General features: G+C 51.2%; 1 protein-coding gene across 3 annotated transcripts in view; it reads right to left on the bottom strand.

The window, feature by feature from the left end:
* Window positions 1–20,533, bottom strand: part of RAB44 (RAB44, member RAS oncogene family) — a 37,831-nt gene that overhangs the window by 5,268 nt on the left and 12,030 nt on the right. Inside the window, exons 3-13 of one of the 3 annotated variants that reach the window (XM_019667439.1) lie at window positions 17,787–17,898; window positions 15,764–15,938; window positions 14,335–14,481; window positions 13,587–13,677; window positions 13,084–13,179; window positions 10,975–11,162; window positions 8,932–10,409; window positions 5,566–5,647; window positions 4,357–4,471; window positions 3,206–3,307; window positions 1,138–1,214 (exon numbers count right to left, since the gene is read on the bottom strand). In XM_019667439.1, the coding sequence (XP_019522984.1) occupies window positions 1,138–1,214; window positions 3,206–3,307; window positions 4,357–4,471; window positions 5,566–5,647; window positions 8,932–10,409; window positions 10,975–11,162; window positions 13,084–13,179; window positions 13,587–13,677; window positions 14,335–14,481; window positions 15,764–15,938; window positions 17,787–17,898 (2,663 nt within the window). Of the gene's footprint in view, window positions 1–1,137; window positions 1,215–3,205; window positions 3,308–4,356; window positions 4,472–5,565; window positions 5,648–8,546; window positions 8,741–8,931; window positions 10,410–10,974; window positions 11,163–13,083; window positions 13,180–13,586; window positions 13,678–14,334; window positions 14,482–15,763; window positions 15,939–17,786; window positions 17,899–20,533 lie in introns of those variants that run through there. The other 2 variants (XM_019667440.1, XM_019667441.1) reach the window with 2 other exon arrangements.

Below are 20,533 nucleotides of genomic sequence, written 5' to 3'. Positions count from 1 at the left end.
TATATATATATATATAGTCATGGGACGTGGAGTATAGTGTGGGAGTGGAGTCAAGGGAATTGTAATAGATATGTATGATATTGGTGGGGAAGCAGATTGGGGGAGGGGGGTTGTCACTTCGAGGGGTAAAAAGTATAACTGTTGCACTGTGTTGTACAGCTGAAACTAATTCTAAAAAATGTGTATTTCACAATAAAAAATAATAATTTTAAAACGAAGACTGAGCTTGGGGACCCCACAGAGCCTAAGGACTGAATGGTCAGAAAGAAGGCTTGGAGGCAGCAGGGGTTCAGGACTCTGTGGGCCTGGAAGGAACTTTAATCCTAAAGTGAACGGAAGCCATTGAGCAGTTTTTTGCTAGAGAGCATCTGGCCTGATGAGGTTTGCAGTTTAGCAGGCTCACTCTAGTTGCTTTGTCAGAGGAACTTAGAGATCCTCTGGTCTGATACCCTTCCCCTCTTACTCATTTCATTCATTTATTGAGCACCGGGTATTTTCTAGGCCTGGGTGTGGGGAGAGGGGCTGAACAAAACAGACAGGGCCCCATCCTCCTGGAGCTATAGCCTAGGGAGGGAAGAGTCAGAGGACAACAAGAAAACAGACAAGTGCACGTGTAATTACAATGTGTCCAGAAGGGCTTGGAAGGATGCAAACAGAGGACAGTGGTCCAGAATATTGGGGGGGGGGTGTCAGGGAGGGCCTCTCTGAGGGGCTAAAGCTGAGTGAGTGAGTGAGTGAGTGAGTGAGTGAGTGAGTGAGCACATGGGCAGGCAGGGACAAAGGAGATGACACAGGCGACAACACAGGACATTGTGAGACATTTGGATTTTATTCTAAATCCAGTGGAAGTCACTAGAATGTTGGGAGCCGGAGAGTGACTCTCGCTCTCTCACTGCACTTTACAGATGAGACAACTGAAGCTCAGAGAGGGGCTGTGGCTTTTGGGAGGTGATGCAGCAAATGGGACTGGTAGAACTGGAGTCAGGAGACCGCCCACGCAGTGCTCTCTCCTTCCCCAGACTGGCGAGCCTGTGGTTTCCTACGTGCTTCCTAGAATGGGCCTTCCCTTCCCACCTGAGTCAGCTGAAAGCTGCTCAGACGCAGATTCTGGGCAGGGAGTGACGGGGTGGCACTCACCGGGCCAGGTTCACCACAGGCTCCAGGATGTTGTGACCCAGGGCAGCACTGCACTCTGCAAAGGAGACCCCTAGCTCCTGCAGGGCAGACAGACAGGGGTATTGGTGCCTAGGGAAGACCCCTAGAGTCCAGGCAGCAGTCCCCACCACCAAAGGCCTGGTCATCAGACAGAGTCCCACCCAGTGGTCCCTAGGTCAACCCCAATGGGTGAGGCAGCCCATCTCCATGTGGCCCATGGCCCCCAGCCTCACCCCTCTGCCCACTGCCCCTCCACCCTGGCTGACCACGGTGTCAAAGATGACATCCTGGAAACATTCCACAGCCTTCAGAGTGACAGTGGGAAGCCCATGTCCCAACTTGAAAAAAATGTCCTTGACATTTTTAAACCATTAGTTACGTTTTTTTTATTTAAAAAATATTTAGTTGGGGGAAATATTGGAAAATAGAGCATAAAAAGTACAAAATATAAACCACTCCTGTTAGTATTTGAGTATACCAGGGGGTACCAAAAAAATATATACAAGTGGACACTTTGGTCAATGTTGCTCAAAGCAGTAGTTCACCATAATCAGAAGTGTCTGGATGCTGACGGTAACCACTTTGAGCACCTCTTGTAATTGCAGAAGTCAAACGTGACTTGTATTCATCTTTCGTTGTCAGTATATATTGAGTATTACAATTTTAATAGTTTTTTAATAATTTTTTCCTTTCTCAAAATGTGTATACCCTGTATACTTCCATTCTGTTTTATATAACCCTTTCATTGGGGGTTGCGGGGACGAGCTAAATTATACTGTTAGATTAAACCATATGAAGTTGCTGTTTTAGTAGGCCCCAAACAAGCATTGGCAATCTTATCTGGGTCAATCTAACCGGTACCCAGATTTGTAGCTGCTTTTTGTGTGTGTGGGGGGGTGGGGGGGGTGGAGAACAGCCATGGTCATTGGTTACACATTGCTTTCATGCTACAATGGCATAGTTGACTCTTTTAGGGAGTGTGCAGCCCACAGTGGCCCATGCGGAGATTGAACCAGTAACCCTGGGTGTTATCAGCACCATGCTCTAACCAACTGAGCTAACTAGTCAACCCTGCAACTGCTTTTCGGACTTCACATTATATTGCAAGCACTTCCTCGACGCCCTTAAATATTTTTCCAGGACAGGACTCTTCATGGCAAATCCTAACCTCTCACACACATGTCCAGGATGTAATGACCAACTGCTGTCCAGCGCTTGTCCTTACAAACACTACTGTAAAGAACACCTCATGTAAACCTGTTTGATTATACATGATGCACAAGTATCCATTACATTATTCTCTTAGCGGTTATTATTTCTGTTTCTTTCCTTAGGATAAGTTGCTTGAGGAGGAATTACCATGTCAAAGAGATGAGCTAGTACTTGTAAGAGGAAAAAAATTCCTGCCAACCAGGCGCCACAGTGATGGCCTCACAAGTATGAGAAATGAGAGGGGGAATGGGAAGGAAATATAGTGTGAAAACGCCAAGATGGGTTATGTCAGAGGTGGGGCGAGGAGTGGTTTTTTTTTTCCCCCCCTTTATTATTCTCCAAATTTTCTGGAATGTGGTCAAATTCTATTTATAAATAAATAGTATCCACTGTCTGGTGGTGGGACTTTTGATGTAATCTTCCTGGGGAAGAATTTAAGTCTTAAGATGGAATAAATTAGAAGGAATGTCATGTTAATTAGAGACCAGAGATAAAATTAAGATTTGATTGGGAATTTTAAGTGACGCTTTTAAAACCTTTTTACTCTGAAGCTATTTTTTATGTCGGTCAGGACACTGGGTGGGGATCTGTTAGTTCAGCAGTGAGGTTCAATGTCATGCCCACCATTACAGCCTCATGTTTGGGTCTAAGGCTGGGGTGGGTGGGAGGCAGAGGTGGCCAGGCTTCTGTGCATTCTGACCTGGCCCTTGGCCAAGCATGGGTAAAAATGGTCAATGGGTCCTTCTTGGTTGCCCAGGTCAGGGTGGCCTTTCACTACCCTCCAGGGAGGGGACTGCCCAGTCCAGGCTGGAGGAAGGGCCGACGCCCAGGTGCTCACCTGGGCCAGTTGCTGCCCAGCCTCGGTGGACACCTGCCGCTCCTCATCACAGTCCATCTTGTTTCCCAGGAGAAGAACAACCACTCCATCGGACCCTGAGTCCTGCACACAGAACACATTCCTTCAGCCACACATATTGAGCGCCTGCTGTGTGCCAGGCCCTGGGCGGATTTGGTCCTGTCCTCCGGGAAGCTGGCCATGGGCCTCCTCCTCCTCCACACGTCTACCTTTCCATGTCACGCTCACGCCACACCCTTCCCACCTTGACACTTTTCCCTCCTTCTGTAGTGAGTCTGCCCCTCCTATCTGCCTGCAAGCATGTCACCCACTTTCCAAGGCCAACCTCAAAGGTACCTCCTCCAGGAAGCCTTCATGGATTGCCCCATCTCTTCCTAACTGATGAACAGCCAGTGCTTGATCACACAGGCTGACTTGGCTCATTTCCTAATTGTTTCATGGATAACAATAGTAATAGCTTCTGTTTGCTGAGTGCCTACTATATACTAAGGTGCTGTGCTGAAAGCAAGCAATACCAATTAACCCTCACAACTCCTCTATGAGAGAAGTGGGGAAATGGAAGTTCAGAGAGGCTAAGTCACTTGTCCAGGGTCATAGAGTTGGGGTGGGGTAGTTGGGTCCTGTCTGAGCCCAGAGCCCAGCTCCCCTTGTATAGTACTTTAGCCTACTTCTTTCGCATCTCTTCAACTAGACTAGAAATTTCTAGAAAGAAGACAACATGTCTTACTTCATATTCCTCTGTGCTAGTATACACCGCAGAATTTTAGCATATACATCTCAATTGAGTACTTGGAGGAAAGAACTAGAGATGTGTGACCAGAGGAATTATCACCTAGAGTGGTACTAGAATTGCATTATTCCCCAGGTGTTAAGAAGACATCACAGAGCTGCTATATGTGGGAAAGAAATGGTCACAGGATAAAGAAAGTAGTTTGTTTTGGAGGCTGTACTGTGTGGTTGTGGTTCCTTTCTACTTTTCCCAGCCCTTCCAGCCACATGCCCTCAGTGGGAGGTGTCACTTATATGTATATTGTATCATTTGTAATCCTGAGAGAAAAGGGGGGAGTGGCCAGGGTACAAGTTCTCTCTTGACTTCAAAAAACTGGGACCAGCCCCAGCAACCATCTGCTCACCTGGAGACAGTCTAGCCAGTAGCGCACGTGGGCAAAGCTCTCCTGGGAGGTGACGTCATACATGAGCACCACTCCATCAGCCTTGCGGAGCAGCTGCCGTGTCATGCTGTGGTACCTGCCCAGAGAGTGCGTGAGGCCAGGCCTGGTGGGCTGACCCCAGCCCTGGCCTCTTCAAGCCTCAGCCACCTGCAAAGTGGGAGAATTAACCTGTCCTGCTTCTAGTTGCTTCCCAAAGAGAATGTGCACCTGCTTTCCTTCTTACAGCGGAGTTATTGTTGAATAGGTAACAGTTCTCATGGCTTAAATTTCAAAAGGTGCCAAAGGGCACCCAGCGAAAAGTCTGTCATCCCTCCCAACCCCACCTCCATTCTGCAGCCACCCAGTCCCCCTCCCCAGAGGCAACCAATTTCTTAAATATTTTTCCGGAGGTATTTTATGAACATACATAAATGTATATTCATGTACATATATCTATACACACATATACACACTGACCCTTTGTCCCCTGTTTTACACAAGTACAGTGTAAAACACTCACTGTATCATACATAGTCAGCAATCTATTCTTTATTTTTTCCAGTCAGTAAAATGTCTCAGAGGTATTTCCTTATTGGTACAAAAAGAGGATCCTCTGTCTTTTTTGGGGCTTCATAATATTCTAGTGTGTTGATAGACCCTGACTTATGTGTCTTGTCCATTATTGATGACGTTTAGGTTGTCTCCAGTGTTTTATAATATTAACGCTGCTGTGAAAATTCTTGGTTCCTCTGAGATTACAGTCCTGTATGAGATTATCAGAAGAATGAAGTTCTAGAAGTGGAACTGCTGGGTCAAAGAAGTGCCTTTTAAGCTTTGATTACACTGCCTAATTGAAAAGTGGAAGTCTAGTATGTTCAGAAGGACCAGCAATTGGGTCGCTGTTCCCGAGGACCATGTGGGGACATGTGTGTGGGGGGGGGACAGATGGCCCTCACAGAGGCCCTGCCAGGCTGAGAGGGCCTCTGGGTCTCTCTCCCAGTCTTCCCTACTGGGCCTGAACTCACCTCTCCTCCCCCGACCTCCTAAGTCCTTCCAGGGGCGGATGCCCCTTTGGCACCGGGTGGTCTCTTGCCCATGTGGAACTCCTGAAAGTCAAACTGCCCTCCACCCCTTGACACCCCAGGCTCAGCCCCGGTCACAGACACCACTAACGTAGGCAGTGCCTGTTACCTCTCCTGGCCAGCCGTGTCCCAGAGTTGAAGCGCATAGTACTTGTTGTCCACCAGCAGGTTTTTGACCTGAAAATCCACTCCTAGGACACACAGAGAGGGAGGGGTTAGGCCTATTTTCAAGTTACCATCCAGCCAAAGCCTACCCGAATATATACCTGTCCCCAACATCAGCCCCAGGGGATGGAAACCTCCGGCTGCTGGGCTTCCCCTCTGCTCCCCAAATCCCATCTATTTTCAAGGGCCCATGTCTTCCAGGAAGCCGTCCCTGAACACCCAGCCCGTGAGGGTGGCTGACCCCGCTGGTCTCCTGCACCCTGGTTGCCGGTGCCAACGCAAGGCATTTTGCATTGTTTTGATGTCTTCGAACATATCTGTCTTTCCCATTGCACAGCAATGCTGATTCCTTAGTCTACTCAGGAAAATCGGTTTCATTATTTTATTTTTATAATGCTTGTTGTTTCATTTCCTAATTATTGCGTGAATCTTCCCCCTTCAGCCAGACGGTGGGATAGACAGGCAGCCTAGGAGGTTAGAAGGAGCGCCGGCTTCAGAGAGGACTGATCGGGCTGTAAGTTGTCCACCCCTTACCTCTGTACCAGCTGTGTGACATCAGCCAAGTCACTCACCTCTCTGAGCTTCCCTTCCTCATCTGCAAGGTGGCAATTTAAAAAGACTCACTGCAGGGTGACTGGGAGGGTTAAATGTCTTACGTCCAAAATTTAGCCTAGTTTGTGTGTGTGTGGGGGGGAAGGGGGCAATGTTACAGAGGTGGTCATTTTTATTATCGTTCTTAATTCTCATCTCCCTGAACCCCAGCCCCCCTCAAATTTCACAGCCCCACCCCTCCACGTGGTCATGTTTCCAGACCCTTTCTGCCCCTGGAAATATGGAGGTAATAGTGAAATCACAAGGAAGTTTTGAATCTTTGGGGTCTACCTCCTGCCAGCCCCCATTTCCCAAGGAATCCAGGTGGAGTGGGGAATGATGGAGAGGGGCTTCTTTGTCCCCGTCCCCTTTCCTAACAGTGCCCTGAAGCTGCAGAGCCCACCGCAGGCCCCAGGCCAGCTCAGGAAAGGGGTGTCTCCTCATATTAGCCTCAGCTGGTAGATACTTTTCTCAAGGTCATTTATGGTGACCCCCATGAGCACCTGCTGCTGGCCCCTGCTGGTGGCTGACACCATAGTCCTCCTCCTCCCACTGTCGTACTCTCCACAGGAAGCTGGGAGAAGTGGCAGCCCAGGACACCTGACCTTAACAACATGGTGAAGCAGAATTTTGTCTGTAACATCCATGTCTCTTTACTGCCCTCTTTTCTGAAGGCCTTAGGAAACTCAGGGTCTGCAGGAACCCCTGAGGTTATTTAATCCAAACCCCTGCAATAACATCCAGCCTAAATACCCACTGTGCAATCTACTGAACGGCTTTTAACAATTATTCCTTGCATTGAGTAACTCCCCCATTGCTCCCACCTTTCTACCTCCCTGCCCATCCCCTCCTCAATTCACCCATGTGTCCCCACACTTTCTCCCAAAACAGATTACGACGTAACCACATAAACAGAGAGGACTATGTTTTCTCCTTCCCAAGGAATCTGTTCTTTTACATGAGCAGCCCCACAGAGAGAGAAACGCTGACTCCAAACGAGGATAAATCTTCTGGTGTGGGCGCATGTGCTTGGAAGGCAGGTGGCCCTGGGTATGAACTTTGGGGCCCAGCTAGGGCAAGAAACAGAAGCAAGCTCTTCTTGTTCAATTCTCTGTTTTCCTCATCTGAAAAATGGGGATAGATATGGAAAAGCCTGGCAAAAATGCATATTCAGGTATAACTCAATTGACTCTGGCTCTGGTCTTCCACCTGGTTCTCAAATGCAGGCAGGCTATACCTCCTACCTTCTGAGAGAGGGGGATGGAAATGGAGGAGGGTGACACTGAATGGGGGAATTTTCGTGACTCAGGGAGCCAGCAATGGTTAAGCCAGATGGCTGGCAGCCACCAGGGGGCACCAAGCCGCAGCTGGAACTGGGACAGGTTTGGATCGCACACGGGAATCTCAGGTACTCCCGGCCGGTTAGCAGCGCATGCCGGCTTGCCCTGTCTTTTTACAATTATGCAATCTGTGTTTTTCTTGATGGCATTTTCTGGAACCTTTTTACTACATAATAAGTGGGGAGAGACTCAGTTATAGGGAAGGCTGTTTGTTGTAAGGAATAAGGCATGGATGTAAGATGTCAGGTGCATGGTAGATGGTCAGTAACCAGTAATTTAGGGGATTAATAATGGTGACTCGGCAGTTCCCGTGACCCTACTCAACATCAGGCCAGGCCTGCTATGGGTTCCGCACTCCCCAGGACACTGCATTTTTAACTGACTTCCCAGGCGAGGATTCTTAGGCAAAGAAAAGTTTGAGAACTTGTCCTGGGCCTCCCTTGTGTGTGTGTGTGGGGGGGGGGGGGCTGTCATTTATCCACTGGTCTGGCGCTGGTCCCAGTCAGCATGTACCCTGACTGACACAAAGTCGTAGATCACTCCATCTTTGTCCCCAAGAGGGTTTCCTCTTCATTTCCGTGAGCTTGCTTTTCTGTGGTTCTATACAACATTCAAGTGGCCATATATCTCAATATTTTTAGAGAGACGAAGCTTTGTGCTTTGGGACATTTCATTTACAGCAGCCAGTAATTTTTGACACTATGAAACATTTACTTATAATAATAACAAAAAAATAACAATATACTAGCACGTACTACGTGCCCAGATATTATTCTAAGAGTTTGACATGTATTAACCGAACTAATCCTTATAACCACTTCCAGGAAGTCAGCACTAGTGTTGTCCGCATTATGCAGATGAGGATTTGGGGGCTCAGAGGGGTTAAATAATTTCTCCAAGTGCATATGGCTATTAAGTGGCAGAACTGGGATTTGAACTCAGGCACCCAGGTTCCTAACTTACCACATTCTGCAAATACATTCTGTGTAAGAGACTCAGCTCGCCCAAGGCGGCTTCCTGTCAGGGCCTGGCTGGCTGGCCTGGGCCTAATCACAAACAAACCCAACCAGTGGGTGGAGACTTGCTTGTTTTCACCATCAACCAGCGCTAGCACCTAAATTGCAGGGTGCTTTGTTGATGTGGCACATTATAAGCTAATCAGATCAATGCAGAAAAAAAGCAAATTACCTGTAATTAGAGATGATTAGTAAAATAGTAAGTGTATGCCCATATAAAACACCGTCTAATGCAGGGCCTGTGGCCAGGACAGAGCCTGCAGCCTCCTCAGAGATGGCTCGCTCTGGGCCTGCTGTGGCTTGCTGGCAGGGCCCCTGGGCCTCCCCGCCCTCCCCTGCTGCCCTCCCCAGGTGGGCCCTTACCCACGGTAGCTGTCAGTCCAGTGGCAAAGGTGTTTTGGTGCAGCAGGTGCAGGAAGGATGTTTTGCCAACGTTCGAGTCTCCCAGGAAGATGATGTGGAAGATGTAGTCAGGGTCGGCTGGAGGCTGGCTGGCCGTGGGGCCCGCTGAGGATGATGGGGTCAGCCCAACCTCCCCAGAATCTGTTCCTGGGTCCTCAGGCCTGTTCTCTGCCCTTGGCTCCCCCGATTGTAGGGGACCTTGTTCTCCTTCTGTGTAAGCAGCTGCAGCTGGAGGCACGGGCTGGGTTTCCAGCTCAGCCATGATGGACAGGGTTTGCGTGGGCTCCTGGGGCTCTGCTCCACCCCCAGTTTGAGCCCCCCTCGGGGGAGAGCCCCTTGGAGGTGACAGTTTTCCAGAAACAGGGGCTTCTGCTTCAGCCAGAGCCTGTGGTGTGTCAAGTGGGTGAGGAGCAGGCAGAGAATCTTGCTGGGGGGTTTCTGAATGCCCAGTTTTCAGGCCCTGAGCCTCAACTGACTGCTCTGAACTGAGGCCTTGTCCTCCTCCGCCCACCTGTTTTCTTTCCTCAGCCCTGCGCTCCTCTTCCAGACTCTGGTCAGGGAGGGCAGGCAGCTCATCTGACCCAAGGACCTGGCCACGATTTTCTCTTAGCCCCGCAGGACGGCCCACCCGAACATCCGGGCCTGGCTTGCTCTGCTCCAGTCCCTCTGTGGGAGCCTGAGCCACAGACTCCAGACCCTGGGAGAGCTCAGCCAGCTCTGGTGTGAAGGCCCCAGCTCCTGGGGACCCCACTCCTGGCTCAGAGCCAGCAGTGTGTGGGTCCTGATGGAGGGTTTCTCTCTGCCTGGGTGGCTTGGCTGGGATAGGCCCAGGCCAGGAGTCCTTAGCATCTGGATATGAGGCATGAAACTGTTTGCTGAGCCCAGCTGGGGCCTCGGGATGGGGAGAGGTCACCTGGGGAGGGGGTCCATCCTCCAGAGGAGTGAGCACTTTGAGTGCAGCTGCCACCAGGCTCCCTGACTCCCCAGTTGGGGCCCCGGGGAGACCCCAGGGGAAGCGGGACTCAGGGCCAGGCCCTGACTCCTCCTTAGGCTCCAGGCTGTGAGGCTGGACAGGCTGCTCCAGACTGAGGTCTTGCCCACCTGGGTCCTCTCCTTCCCCTTCCTTGGCCCTGGAGAGCACCCCAGGGGGGCTCCTTGGAGCCCCATCTGGATCCAAAGATGGCTCCTGACCAAACAGCAACTTATGCGACTCTGAGATGGAGATCTGCCTGACCACTCGAGGTGTTTGGGGTTCTGAAGGGGACCTCGGGCTTGGAGGTGGGCTCCAATAGAGCTGCAGGGCTCTTTGTGGGGGGCTGCTGAAGTTGCTCAGGAGCTGGTCCCAATCATCGCTGTCCCCAAACAGTCCGGGCAGGGGAGCCTCCTCAGAGGAGACTGCCTGAGGGTCGGAAGCCTTCTCCTCACTTGCACTGGGGACACTAGAAAAGGTGCAGGAAGCCAAGGTCAGGAGAGGGGCAGGTAGATGTCACACCTTCCTAATAACCTCACCATCAGTTGCACACCTCTCAGCTGGCCCTCCTTCCCAGTCTTTGCTCAGTAGTCTTTCTGACATGGCATGTACTCCCCACTCCTCCCCGTCATCCAACCCTGATTACCCTTCAAGGCCTATATGAAGCCTCACCTCCTCCAGGATTCCTTCCTTGACCATTTTGGCCCATCCCACTCCTCTGAACTGTAAAAGTTGAGTGAGTGTCTGCCTGAGGTCCAGCACTGCACTAAATCTCGTGTGTGTGTGTGTGTGTGTGTGTGTGTGTGATCAGTTGTGTGATCTTGTGCACACGACTTTCCCTTCTCTGTGCCTCAGTTTCCTTGTCTGAGAAATGGGCATGATAATCTCAGCATGGCAATGTTGTCATGAGCTAATGTCAAGGAGGGGGACCATATGTTCTGGGTGGTTACCAGATCCTCCGAGAACCCAGCACCTCCCTCCCTCTTCCAGGAAGCCTCTGGTCTTCACCTAGCCCAGGGATGGCAGCCACTTACCTTGGTTCCTCCTCCACCTGCCAGGACACACGGCCCTTAGCGACGTTCAGGTGCCCCCTGGTCACCTGCAGCTGCTCCCGCACCTCCTCCAGCTGCCCAGCCAGGTCACGCTCCGTCTGCCGAAGCTGCTGGTTCTCCGAGCTGGCCTCCTGGTGTGTGCTGCTGAGGCGGTGGAGCTGGGTCTCCAGCTGCAGGAGGTAGAGGGTGAGGAGGTGAGAAGCCCAGCTGCCCTCCAGGGCAATGAGCAGCCTCCCAAAGCCACTGTGAAGCACAGACTCCAAGCTCCTTGGAGACCCAACTTAAAACACAGGACTGGGGGCGGGGCGGTGGTACCCCTCACTGACCTAATTAGCTCCATGACCTCCCACCCAGGAGAGACATTTGAATTGTTAGGGTAGGGATGAGAGAGGAGACTGTGTAAGAAACACAAACTGCCAGCACCACAAGGGCCCTAAACGTAAATGGGACCTCACCCTCCTCTGCTCAACACTCTGCAATGGCTGCTCACCTTGGAGCCCCATCTCCTCTGCAGGGAGCTCCTGATCCAGCAGCAAGGTGCATGACTTAGAGATGGAGAGCTGCTTGACCACAGAGTGGGAAGCAAAGCCCACACAATGGCCTCCAGGGTCCTTAACAGACTCTCCTACCCGCCCCTGTTACATCTCTGACCGCCTCTCCCACTGTCACTCTCCCCTACCTCTGTTCCAGCCCACAGGTCTCTTTGCTGTTCCTTGAACATTCAAAGCTTGTGCCCACCTCAGGGCCTTTGCACTCACGGTTCCCTCTGCCTCGGCTGCTGTTCCCCCCCGATCTCCCATGGCCCACCCCTCACATCCTTCAGGCTTTTCCTCCTATGTCATCTTCTCAGTGAGGCCTTCCGCGGCTCCCCTATCAAAACCCTTCTGTCCCCTAGCCCTGCTTTACCTTATTTTCCTTAGCACTTTCATTGTCTAATATGGTATAGATTTTATTTACTTATATTGCTTATCATCCATATCCCTGACTAGACAATAACTCCATGGACAGGGGTTTGTGTCTATCATGTTCCTCAGAACCTAGAACTGTGCCTGGTACATAGTAGGTGTGCCCTAAATAGGTGTTGGGTGAAGGAATGAAGGGTCTGGGGGGAGAGGCTTCATGTCCATAGGGGACAGGACAAAATGGTCCCATGTGGAAAGTCCAAACTTCTCCCTTGGCAGAAGGGGCCTGCTTCCGTTTCCAATGAACAGCTTGCTGCAGAGGCACCTGGAACATCAACCCGTTTGGGGAAGGAGAGACCAGGTGACAGGGCCAGCCAAGGCAATTGTGGGGAACATTACACAGTGCTGAAGGGACGCAGGCAGGTGTCCTGGTCACCACAGATGGCGATTGTACTCAGGTCAGTGGTTTGGGAGTTGAGGGTCTCAGACCCAGACTTGGCCACAGTGCCAACTGGAAGTGACCATAGGCTGCAAGACCTGGGGTGTCAGGGCAGCAGGTATTCTACCAGGAATCCAGGTCAGGTTCAGAGTCAGTATCAACGGCGATGTATAAAACACCTACTACGTGTCAGGCACCATCTCAGGCCATTAAATATAGAATCTCTAATCATCACAGCAGCCTTCTAAGGCAAGAGTTCTGATCTCCGTTTCTCTGATGAGGAAACCCAGGTTCAGAGAGGTCAAAAACCTGCCCAAGGTCACTCAGCTGATAGTGGAGATGAGCTAAACACCAGCCTATCACCAAGCCTCTTCGGTGCTGAGGCCTCGTGTTTGCCCGGGGCTCTTGCATTTATTACCTCACTTGACACAATTAGCCTGGGAGATGCAGTGGACGTGGCTATTCCCATTTTACAGATAGAGAAGCTAAGGCCAAGACAAGCAAAGTTATTCCCTCAGATTTGCATGGCTCTTCATTGGAGCCACAGGGATTTGAACCTAGACCTCCTGTCTCATGTCCCAGTGCTTCCATTGTACTACCTGGCCTCTTCTCAGAAAAGGGCCTAAGACACCTCTTTCCCAGGGGGCTACTCACATATGGGAGCCCAAGCAGCCTAGTGAATCCTTAGGAGAGGGGTGTCAGAGGCTGTGAATCCTCAGAAATTGGGCTCCCGGGAAGGCCGTCACTTACCTCCCTCTGGCCCTCCGTCAGCTGGCGCACCTCACGCTCCTTGGCCTCCAGGACCTCCTGCATCTGGGAGCTGAGGGCCAGGTCCCGGGAGTCACTCTGAGGAGCAGAAAGGTCTCAGCTCCTGTGCTGCAGAATCTAAGACCCAGCCAGGTTGGGCTGTCCCTCCCCACACTTCACCTCCTCCCAGGCCTGGGGTCCAGGGTCCAGGATGTCCCAGCAAGGAGGGGGTCTCAGGACAATTTCCCTGGCTCAACCCTAGATTGTGACAACAAGAAAACAGGCCCAGAGAGTAGAAAGACTGGCTTCAGGGAACACAGTGAGACCTGGCAAAGAGGGGCAGGGGGCTCAGGCTCAGCACTCTTCACCCCACCTCTCTGATCAGGGGTGTGAGGGGATCTACTCCCAGGAATCTCCGCTACCCCACGCTGGCCAGTCACCGGCTCCACTGCTTAGCCAGCAGAGTCCAGGGCAGCAGGGAGGGACGGGCTGCAGGGGGAGCCCACCTCGGCCTGCAGCTGTTGCTTATCCCGGTGGATCTGCTGTTCCATCTCCTCGTACAGCTGCTGGACCTCTCGGTGGTGGTCAGAGTCCCGCCTGGAAGGGGTGGGAGGTGGGCCAGGCAGCCCATCAGCACCCTGGAACCCTGCTGCTGGCAGAGGAGGTCTGGACCTCGGTTGGGAGTCCATCATACTTACTGCTCACCTCACTCTGTCAGTGGTCACTGACCCCTGTCACCCTGAAAACGGTCATCCTAATAACAGCTCCTGACCCTTATGCCCTTGACATTTGTCACCCTGATCTCATTATGCTGACTCCTGTAACCATCACCACGATATTGGTTCTCCTGGTCTTGTCACATGGTCCGCATTGCCCCATCACTCTGCCCCACTTCCTGCTGTCACTATCCTCCTACCTCCATAATTCAGATCCTCTGTAGGCCTGTGCCCATGCCAACCCCAGGGTCACCACATACATTGTAATCCACGTGAGCGGTGCTCCACAGCAGCCCTGCACCAAGACACACTTGGCATTTCCACACCTGCCTCCCCAACTCTGTCCTCCCCACAGGTCCCCTAAGTCACCCCTTCTTCCAGCTCAGCTGTGCCCCATCCAGCTCCCAAGTCCTGCTGGGGACCCCTGGCTTCCACTCTTCTAGAGCTGGGGGTATTCAATTAAGATTCAATTAAAATGTAAAGAGCACCCACTACGTGCCAGATGCCAAATGGGAGAGGACCCCTGGCCCCCACTCACTTCCTCAGGGTCAGCTCCAGAGCCTCCTTGTCAGCCTGTGCCTCCTGTAGGCGGCTGGTCATCTTGGCCAGGAAGCCCTCCAGGTTGCCTGCCAAGTGAGGCTCCTCCTGCCGCAGCTTCCCCCACAGCTGCCAGATCTCTGCCTGCCTGGGGAGGGGAGGAGACATGAGGGGGACCCCAAACAGGGGGAGCCCCAGTCCTTGGTGTTAATGGCAACACTCCAAGAGACTTGGGCACCTGGGCTACAAAAATCTATTTACAACTTACAGGTGCAATCAAATGCCACCTCCTCCAGGAAGCCTTCCCAGATGTGCCCTCTCCCTTCTTTAACCCCCACAACACTTTGTCTCGCTATGATTTGGCGATTAATTGTGGGGAGGGGGACTTGGAAGTCTGACTGCCCAGGCCTCCCATCTGCCTTCTCTCTTCTCCCACTCTGTAGCTGTGTGACCTTTGGCAAGTCCCATGCCCATTCTGGGCTTATTTGTAAAATGAAGAGGCTGATACCTGCCCAGCAAGTTCGCTAGCAATGAGACACACGGCCAGTGAAAGTACAGTACCCGCTTGGGGCTTGGCACTTGATAAAGGCTGCTTTCACATGGATTTAATTAATTAAGTGGTGAAGACAAGTGCCAGAGGGCTGAGCCCAAGCCAAGCTGCCAAGTGGGTAAATGGCTCCCCACCACACCTACCCCGCCAGCCTGTACCCTAAATCCCACCTTGCCTGCCCCACAACTCTGGGCTCCGCCCTCTGAGAGCGTGTCCTCACAGAACCCTGTGGGGTGGGTACACCTGGGCGATCCCCTTGCTGGCTCTGTAGGCCCAGTGGGAACTAAAGGGCGTGACAGGGGCGTTTTTAGGCAGGGCCCCCATTTTCTAAGCATGAGTGAACCCCACGAGCCCAGAACCTGAGACAGTTTGGAAGAAACGTCCTTTTGTCTCCAAATCTGCCCAACCCAGGGAATCCCCATGCCTGACATCACTCTAGTAGGGACTCTTATTTTGGGTTAAGGAAGGCCCCCTCAGGGAGACTTGTGTTTTTAAGAATGTGAGTACCCTTGGGAAGCTGACACCTCAGCTCACTAATTATTCTGAGGAGTGATCACATAGGACTACTCGTGAGCAGGCATCTCCACACATGGCTTCCTAAGAGCTTTTATGCTTACTCTGCAGCCAGGGAAACAGAGGTCAGAGGTTAGGTCACTTGCCCATCCATGGTCACACAGCTAACAAGTAGCCAAGCCAGGATTTGCTCCCAGCTCTCCCTGGCGGCCTCCAACCCTGGCACTGTATCCAGGCAAGTCCTCGCCCACGCTGACTGGCAGTGCCTGTCCTGTCTGTCCCCCACCACCACCACACACACACACACACACACACACACACACACACACACACACACACACACACACATACACTGTGCTGGCCTTACTCAGGAAGCAAGTGGCCAGCCCCCAGCTGCTCCATGAAGACCAAGAATGTCTCCTTCTCCTCGGCGTCAGCCTCCTCCAGCACTGGGAAGCTGGTGGCCGCAGATCCTCGCTTGGAGGACACTGGCCTCCTTTTGCGGAGCCTGTGGGTGCTTGGGCTTGTGCCAAAGATTGTCTCTGTGGGACAGAGGGAGACATAGAAGAGCAGAGTGGGGTTGGGCCCAGCCCCTGACTTCCCACCTTGCCCTACTCCAGCTCTTGGGGAAATAATTATATCCGGGTTGGTCACATTTATACAGGGTCATGTTCATACATTCCTCATGTCAACCTTGGGAGTCTACTCAGGATAGACACTGTGCCCATTTTACAGGTGAACATCTGAGGTTCAGAGAGGCCAAAAGACTTTCTGGAAGTCACACGGCAGCTCTATAATGGCCAACACATTCTTCATTTACTCAGTCAAGGGATGTTTATTGAGCATCTACTATGTGCTGGGGACAAAATTAGCCAAAATCCCTGTCCTAATGGAGCTGACATTCTAGTGAGTGCTGAAATGGATACATTTTTTAAAAGTAAATTTACTAAATAAGCTAAAGGAATAAAGAGGATAATTTCCATTGAGAAACTGGACAGGGTCTATTACTTTATTTTTTTTAATTTTTTTTTTTTTTTTTAGCTGAGCCATCCTGCTACCTATTGGTAGCTTAGCGGCTGCTCAGCTCGGGGCTGGCATCGAACCGCTGTTGCTCAGAGCTCAAACTCTTGAGCGAGCTCTTAACCAACTGAGCCACTCGGCTGGCCCAGGGTCTATTACTTTAGAGGGAGTGGTCAGGAGTGCCCCAGGGAAGTGACATTGGAACTGAGATGGGAATAACAAGATGAAGCAAGCCATATGGATTCCTAGGGAAATATATTCCAGGCAGAGAGAACAGTACATGCAAAGGCCCTGAGGTAGAAGCCATATTGACCCTTTGGAGGAGGTGAGTAGCACTGAGTGAGACCCAAGAGGTTGGCAGAGTCTGGACGGTGCTGCTCTGTGAATCCCGGGAAAGGGTTTAGATTTTGTTCCACAGGCATTGGGAAGTCCTTGGCATGGTGGGCACGATTGGATACAGATGCGAAGATGGCCCTTGGAGCTCTATAGACAACAATGTTCTCTCCAATCCCCAACCCTGATTCCAGGCCCCAATACCCCCTCCCCATTTTCATTTCTCAATCATCAGAATGGGAGCAGCCACCCCCTGGGGTGGCCCCAAATAATAAATGCAGAGCCCTGGCCTCTCTCTCTGTTGTCCCCCAAACTTTTGGAGACTCAGCAGACCTAAGAACTCTGGCTGGCTTTGCAGACATTTAAGGCTAAGCTGTGCTTTGCAGGATCTCTGCAAAGACACCACACCTTCCATTCCCTGGGCCCTAAGGTCTTCCCGCATCGAGATCAGTGGGAACACTGCTTCCTGCCAGCTCTGGTCTCTTTAGGTCCTTTTGGGTTTGTCTTGAGAAGCAGGTGTTGGAGTAGCTCTGCCCAGTGGGGGCTGAGAACCTGGGAAGTCCCCACTCACTAAATTTCACACTTTGTCACTCCCTAGGGCCTAGAATTCCCTTGACTAAAGCCAGAATTCTGCAGCTGCAAACAAGGCCTGTCACCTCAAGAATAGAGGGTGCTTAACCTCTTGCTCAAGGGAAAACACTGGGGAGAAGACAAGTTGGGCATCTGAAAGCACGCCTGGAGTCTTCTCTGGAGGAGGGGGATGCTCTGGGGGAGCCCCCAGCCAATGAGCTGCCTAGGCTGGTGGGAAAAGAAAGAACCAGATCTGCCTCAAACCAACTGCCTCCCCCGCAGGCTCGGTGACCTCATCCCACAGTAATCAGGATTATCATGCACGCCTTGGACATCTCTGGGATGTTGTGAAGGTCCTCTAGTTGGTAAAGTGTCCCTGTCGTCCTTCCTGTCAGCCCAGCCTCGCCCCGTGCTGGGCACACTGGCTGTGCAGTAAGTCCCCAGGGGCCCTCCCCGGACAGACATACTGAGCCCAGAGCTGAATTCTTCGAGGGAGAGACGTCCCTTCCGCTCCACATCCACCCAGTCAAATATCATTTCAGGCTCCTCCTCGCTGCCCAGGAAGCTGAACTTGGCCACCTGTAAGGAAGGGGTGAGTTGGGAGCTATTCCCACTGGGGAAGCCTCTGAGCCACCCTCAAAAAAGGGGATGTTTGTCTTCAGCCACTCCCACCCCACCCTCTCTCCAGCTTTGGAGTCCCACGCCCAACCTGACCCACGGCCTCCCCTTGAGCCTCCTGGCCCCCATCAAGGTAGCCCTCTCAGCAGAGCTTTGAACTTCCTCCACACCTTTTCCCATCCTCCATCCAGCATTTATCTGTTCTGAGTCTCATCCCTTTAGGATCCTAATAGAGGACAGTAGCTAATTCTCCCCAAATTGGGTTTATGAGTGTCCAAAAATTATCTGGAACTTGAAAATAAGCCCAAAAGGTGCACAGCACTTCCTTTCAGTATTCTACAGGGGTCAAAGCCGCCTAAGCATCTTCTAGACCAGGGGTCAGCAAACTTTTGAGACAGAAGAACCGCCAGGAGACAGCAAACTGTGGCTCACAAGCCACATGCGGCTCTTTGGGTATGTACACGTGGCTCTGAAGTAAAATTGAAAATGAAAATAAAACTATCATAGTTTCATTTGTAAAATTTTTAAAGGATATTATTCACATAATGGTGATTACGTAAAAATATATTGATGGCTCTCGAATAATATTTTTTTAAGATTTTATTGGGGAATTGGGGGAGGGGAACAGTGTTGGGGAATCGGGGAAGGGGAACAGACAAGTTGCTGTCCTTTTGTTCTTCAGTCTAGCTGTGGAGGACGTCGCTTCACTGGGCCATGTTGGTATTATCATTGTGCTCTTCCCGAATGAGGCATATCGGTCACAGGCCACTGGACGGCTACTCACTGCGGCTCTTGGCAGTTCACGCCGGCTGCCTGCCGCTCACACTGGCTGCCAGTCACTCACAGTATCTTATGGCAGCCCACTGCAGCAGGGGCTGCAGCTTACACCGTCGCTGGCAACTCATGACAGCCCAGCTCCAGGTCAAGCTGTTGTTCACCATCTTAGCTGTAGAAGGCAGTGTCACTGGTCCTCATGTGGGATCCGAACCGGGGTCCTGCTGTTCAGAGCTGGCATCCCAAGCAAGCTCTTAACCAACGCGCCATTCGGTCGGCCCTCGAATAATTTTTAAGTTGTTGTGAGGGACAGGATTGGCTCTTCCAGGGCTTGGCAAACTTTTGAGATGGAACATACCCAAAGAGCTGCACGTGGCTCGCAAGCGGCAGTTTTTCGACCCCTGTTCTAGACTATAGGATTGCAACTAATTCATCTCATGGGACTAAATGAAGCCATGAGTTAACTTATAGATTTTGTCCAGGAGAGATGTAAATTATTTTTGTCTGATGGAACAGACAACCCCAAAGATTTATGCCCTGTTGGACATTAACCAGCTTTTTAAAATCTAACTCAGCCACCCGATTGTGACATTTCTTGGTTAAATTACCTAGCTTTTAAAATGCTTTCAACCATTCATAATAAAACCTTCAGTATGTATTCATTTTATTTTTGCCTAAGGGTCACGATTTGCCTTGTGGGAAATGAGCCGTTTTAGAGGCTCCGTGTAGATGCCCCAGTGGATTCAGCTGTCAGAATCAAGTAACCTGCATTGTTGGAGAAGCGTCCTCATGGGCTCCATGAGTCCAGGCACTTCTTTTCTTGGCACTTGGAGGGAATCCCAAGTGTGACAGAACTTCCAGTGTGCTGACTCCATTTCTCTAGTTTCTTTCTTTTGTTTTTTTATTTTTCCTTTTCCTTTTTGCTGTATTTGTGTTTTTTGTTTTGGGTGGCAGCAGTGATAGGGAATTCAATTTTATGGACTTCAATTTTATGGACTGACCATTTGGTGATCTCTTTAGCATACATGATGGACACCTAGCATTTGTTGATTGAGAGACAATAGAAAATCTGATCTGCTAATCTTTCGTTGGTGCGGGTGGTGTTTGTTTTTCTACACGTGACCTCAAATCAGTTAAGAATTTTGGGCCGGCTAAGTGGCACGTGGGTTAAGAGCTGGCTTGGGACGCCAGCTCTGAGCATCAGGGCTCCGGTTCGGATCCCACATGAGGACAAGTGACACTGCCCTCTACAGCTAAGATGGTGAACAACAGCTCAACCTGGAGCTGGGCTGCCATGAGTTGCTGGCAACAGCATAGGCTGCAGCCCCTGTTGCAGTGGGCTGCCATAAGCTACCGTGTGTGGCCAGCAGCCAGCGTGAGTGGCTGTCAGCCGGTGTGAGCTGCCAAGAGCTGCTGTGAGCAGCTGTCCAGAGGCCAGCGACCAATCTGCCTCACCTGGGAAGAGCGCAATGATAATACCAATATGGGCCAGTGAAGCAACATCCTCCACAACTAGACTGAAGAACAAAAAAAGAACAGCAACTTGTCTGTTCTTCTTCCCCGATTCCCGAACACTGTTCCCCTCCCTCCCCCAATTCCCCAATTAAAAAAGAAATCTAAAAAAAAAAAAGAATTTTGTGGGGTGACCGGTTAGCTCAGTTGGTTAGAGTGTGGTGCTGATAACACCAAGGTTGCTGGTTCAAGCTCCTCATGGGCCACTGTGAGCTGCGCCCTCCTTAAGAGTCAACTATGTCATCGTAGCATGAAAGCAATGTGTAACCAATGACCATGGCTGTTCCCCAATAAAAAAATAATTTTAATG

This window comes from Hipposideros armiger, unplaced genomic scaffold (assembly GCF_001890085.2).
Source record: "Hipposideros armiger isolate ML-2016 unplaced genomic scaffold, ASM189008v1 scaffold_497, whole genome shotgun sequence".
NCBI lineage: Eukaryota > Metazoa > Chordata > Mammalia > Chiroptera > Hipposideridae > Hipposideros > Hipposideros armiger.
The sequence above is the reverse complement of the archived record's forward strand: the minus strand, read 5'-3'. Positions and strand labels throughout refer to the sequence as shown.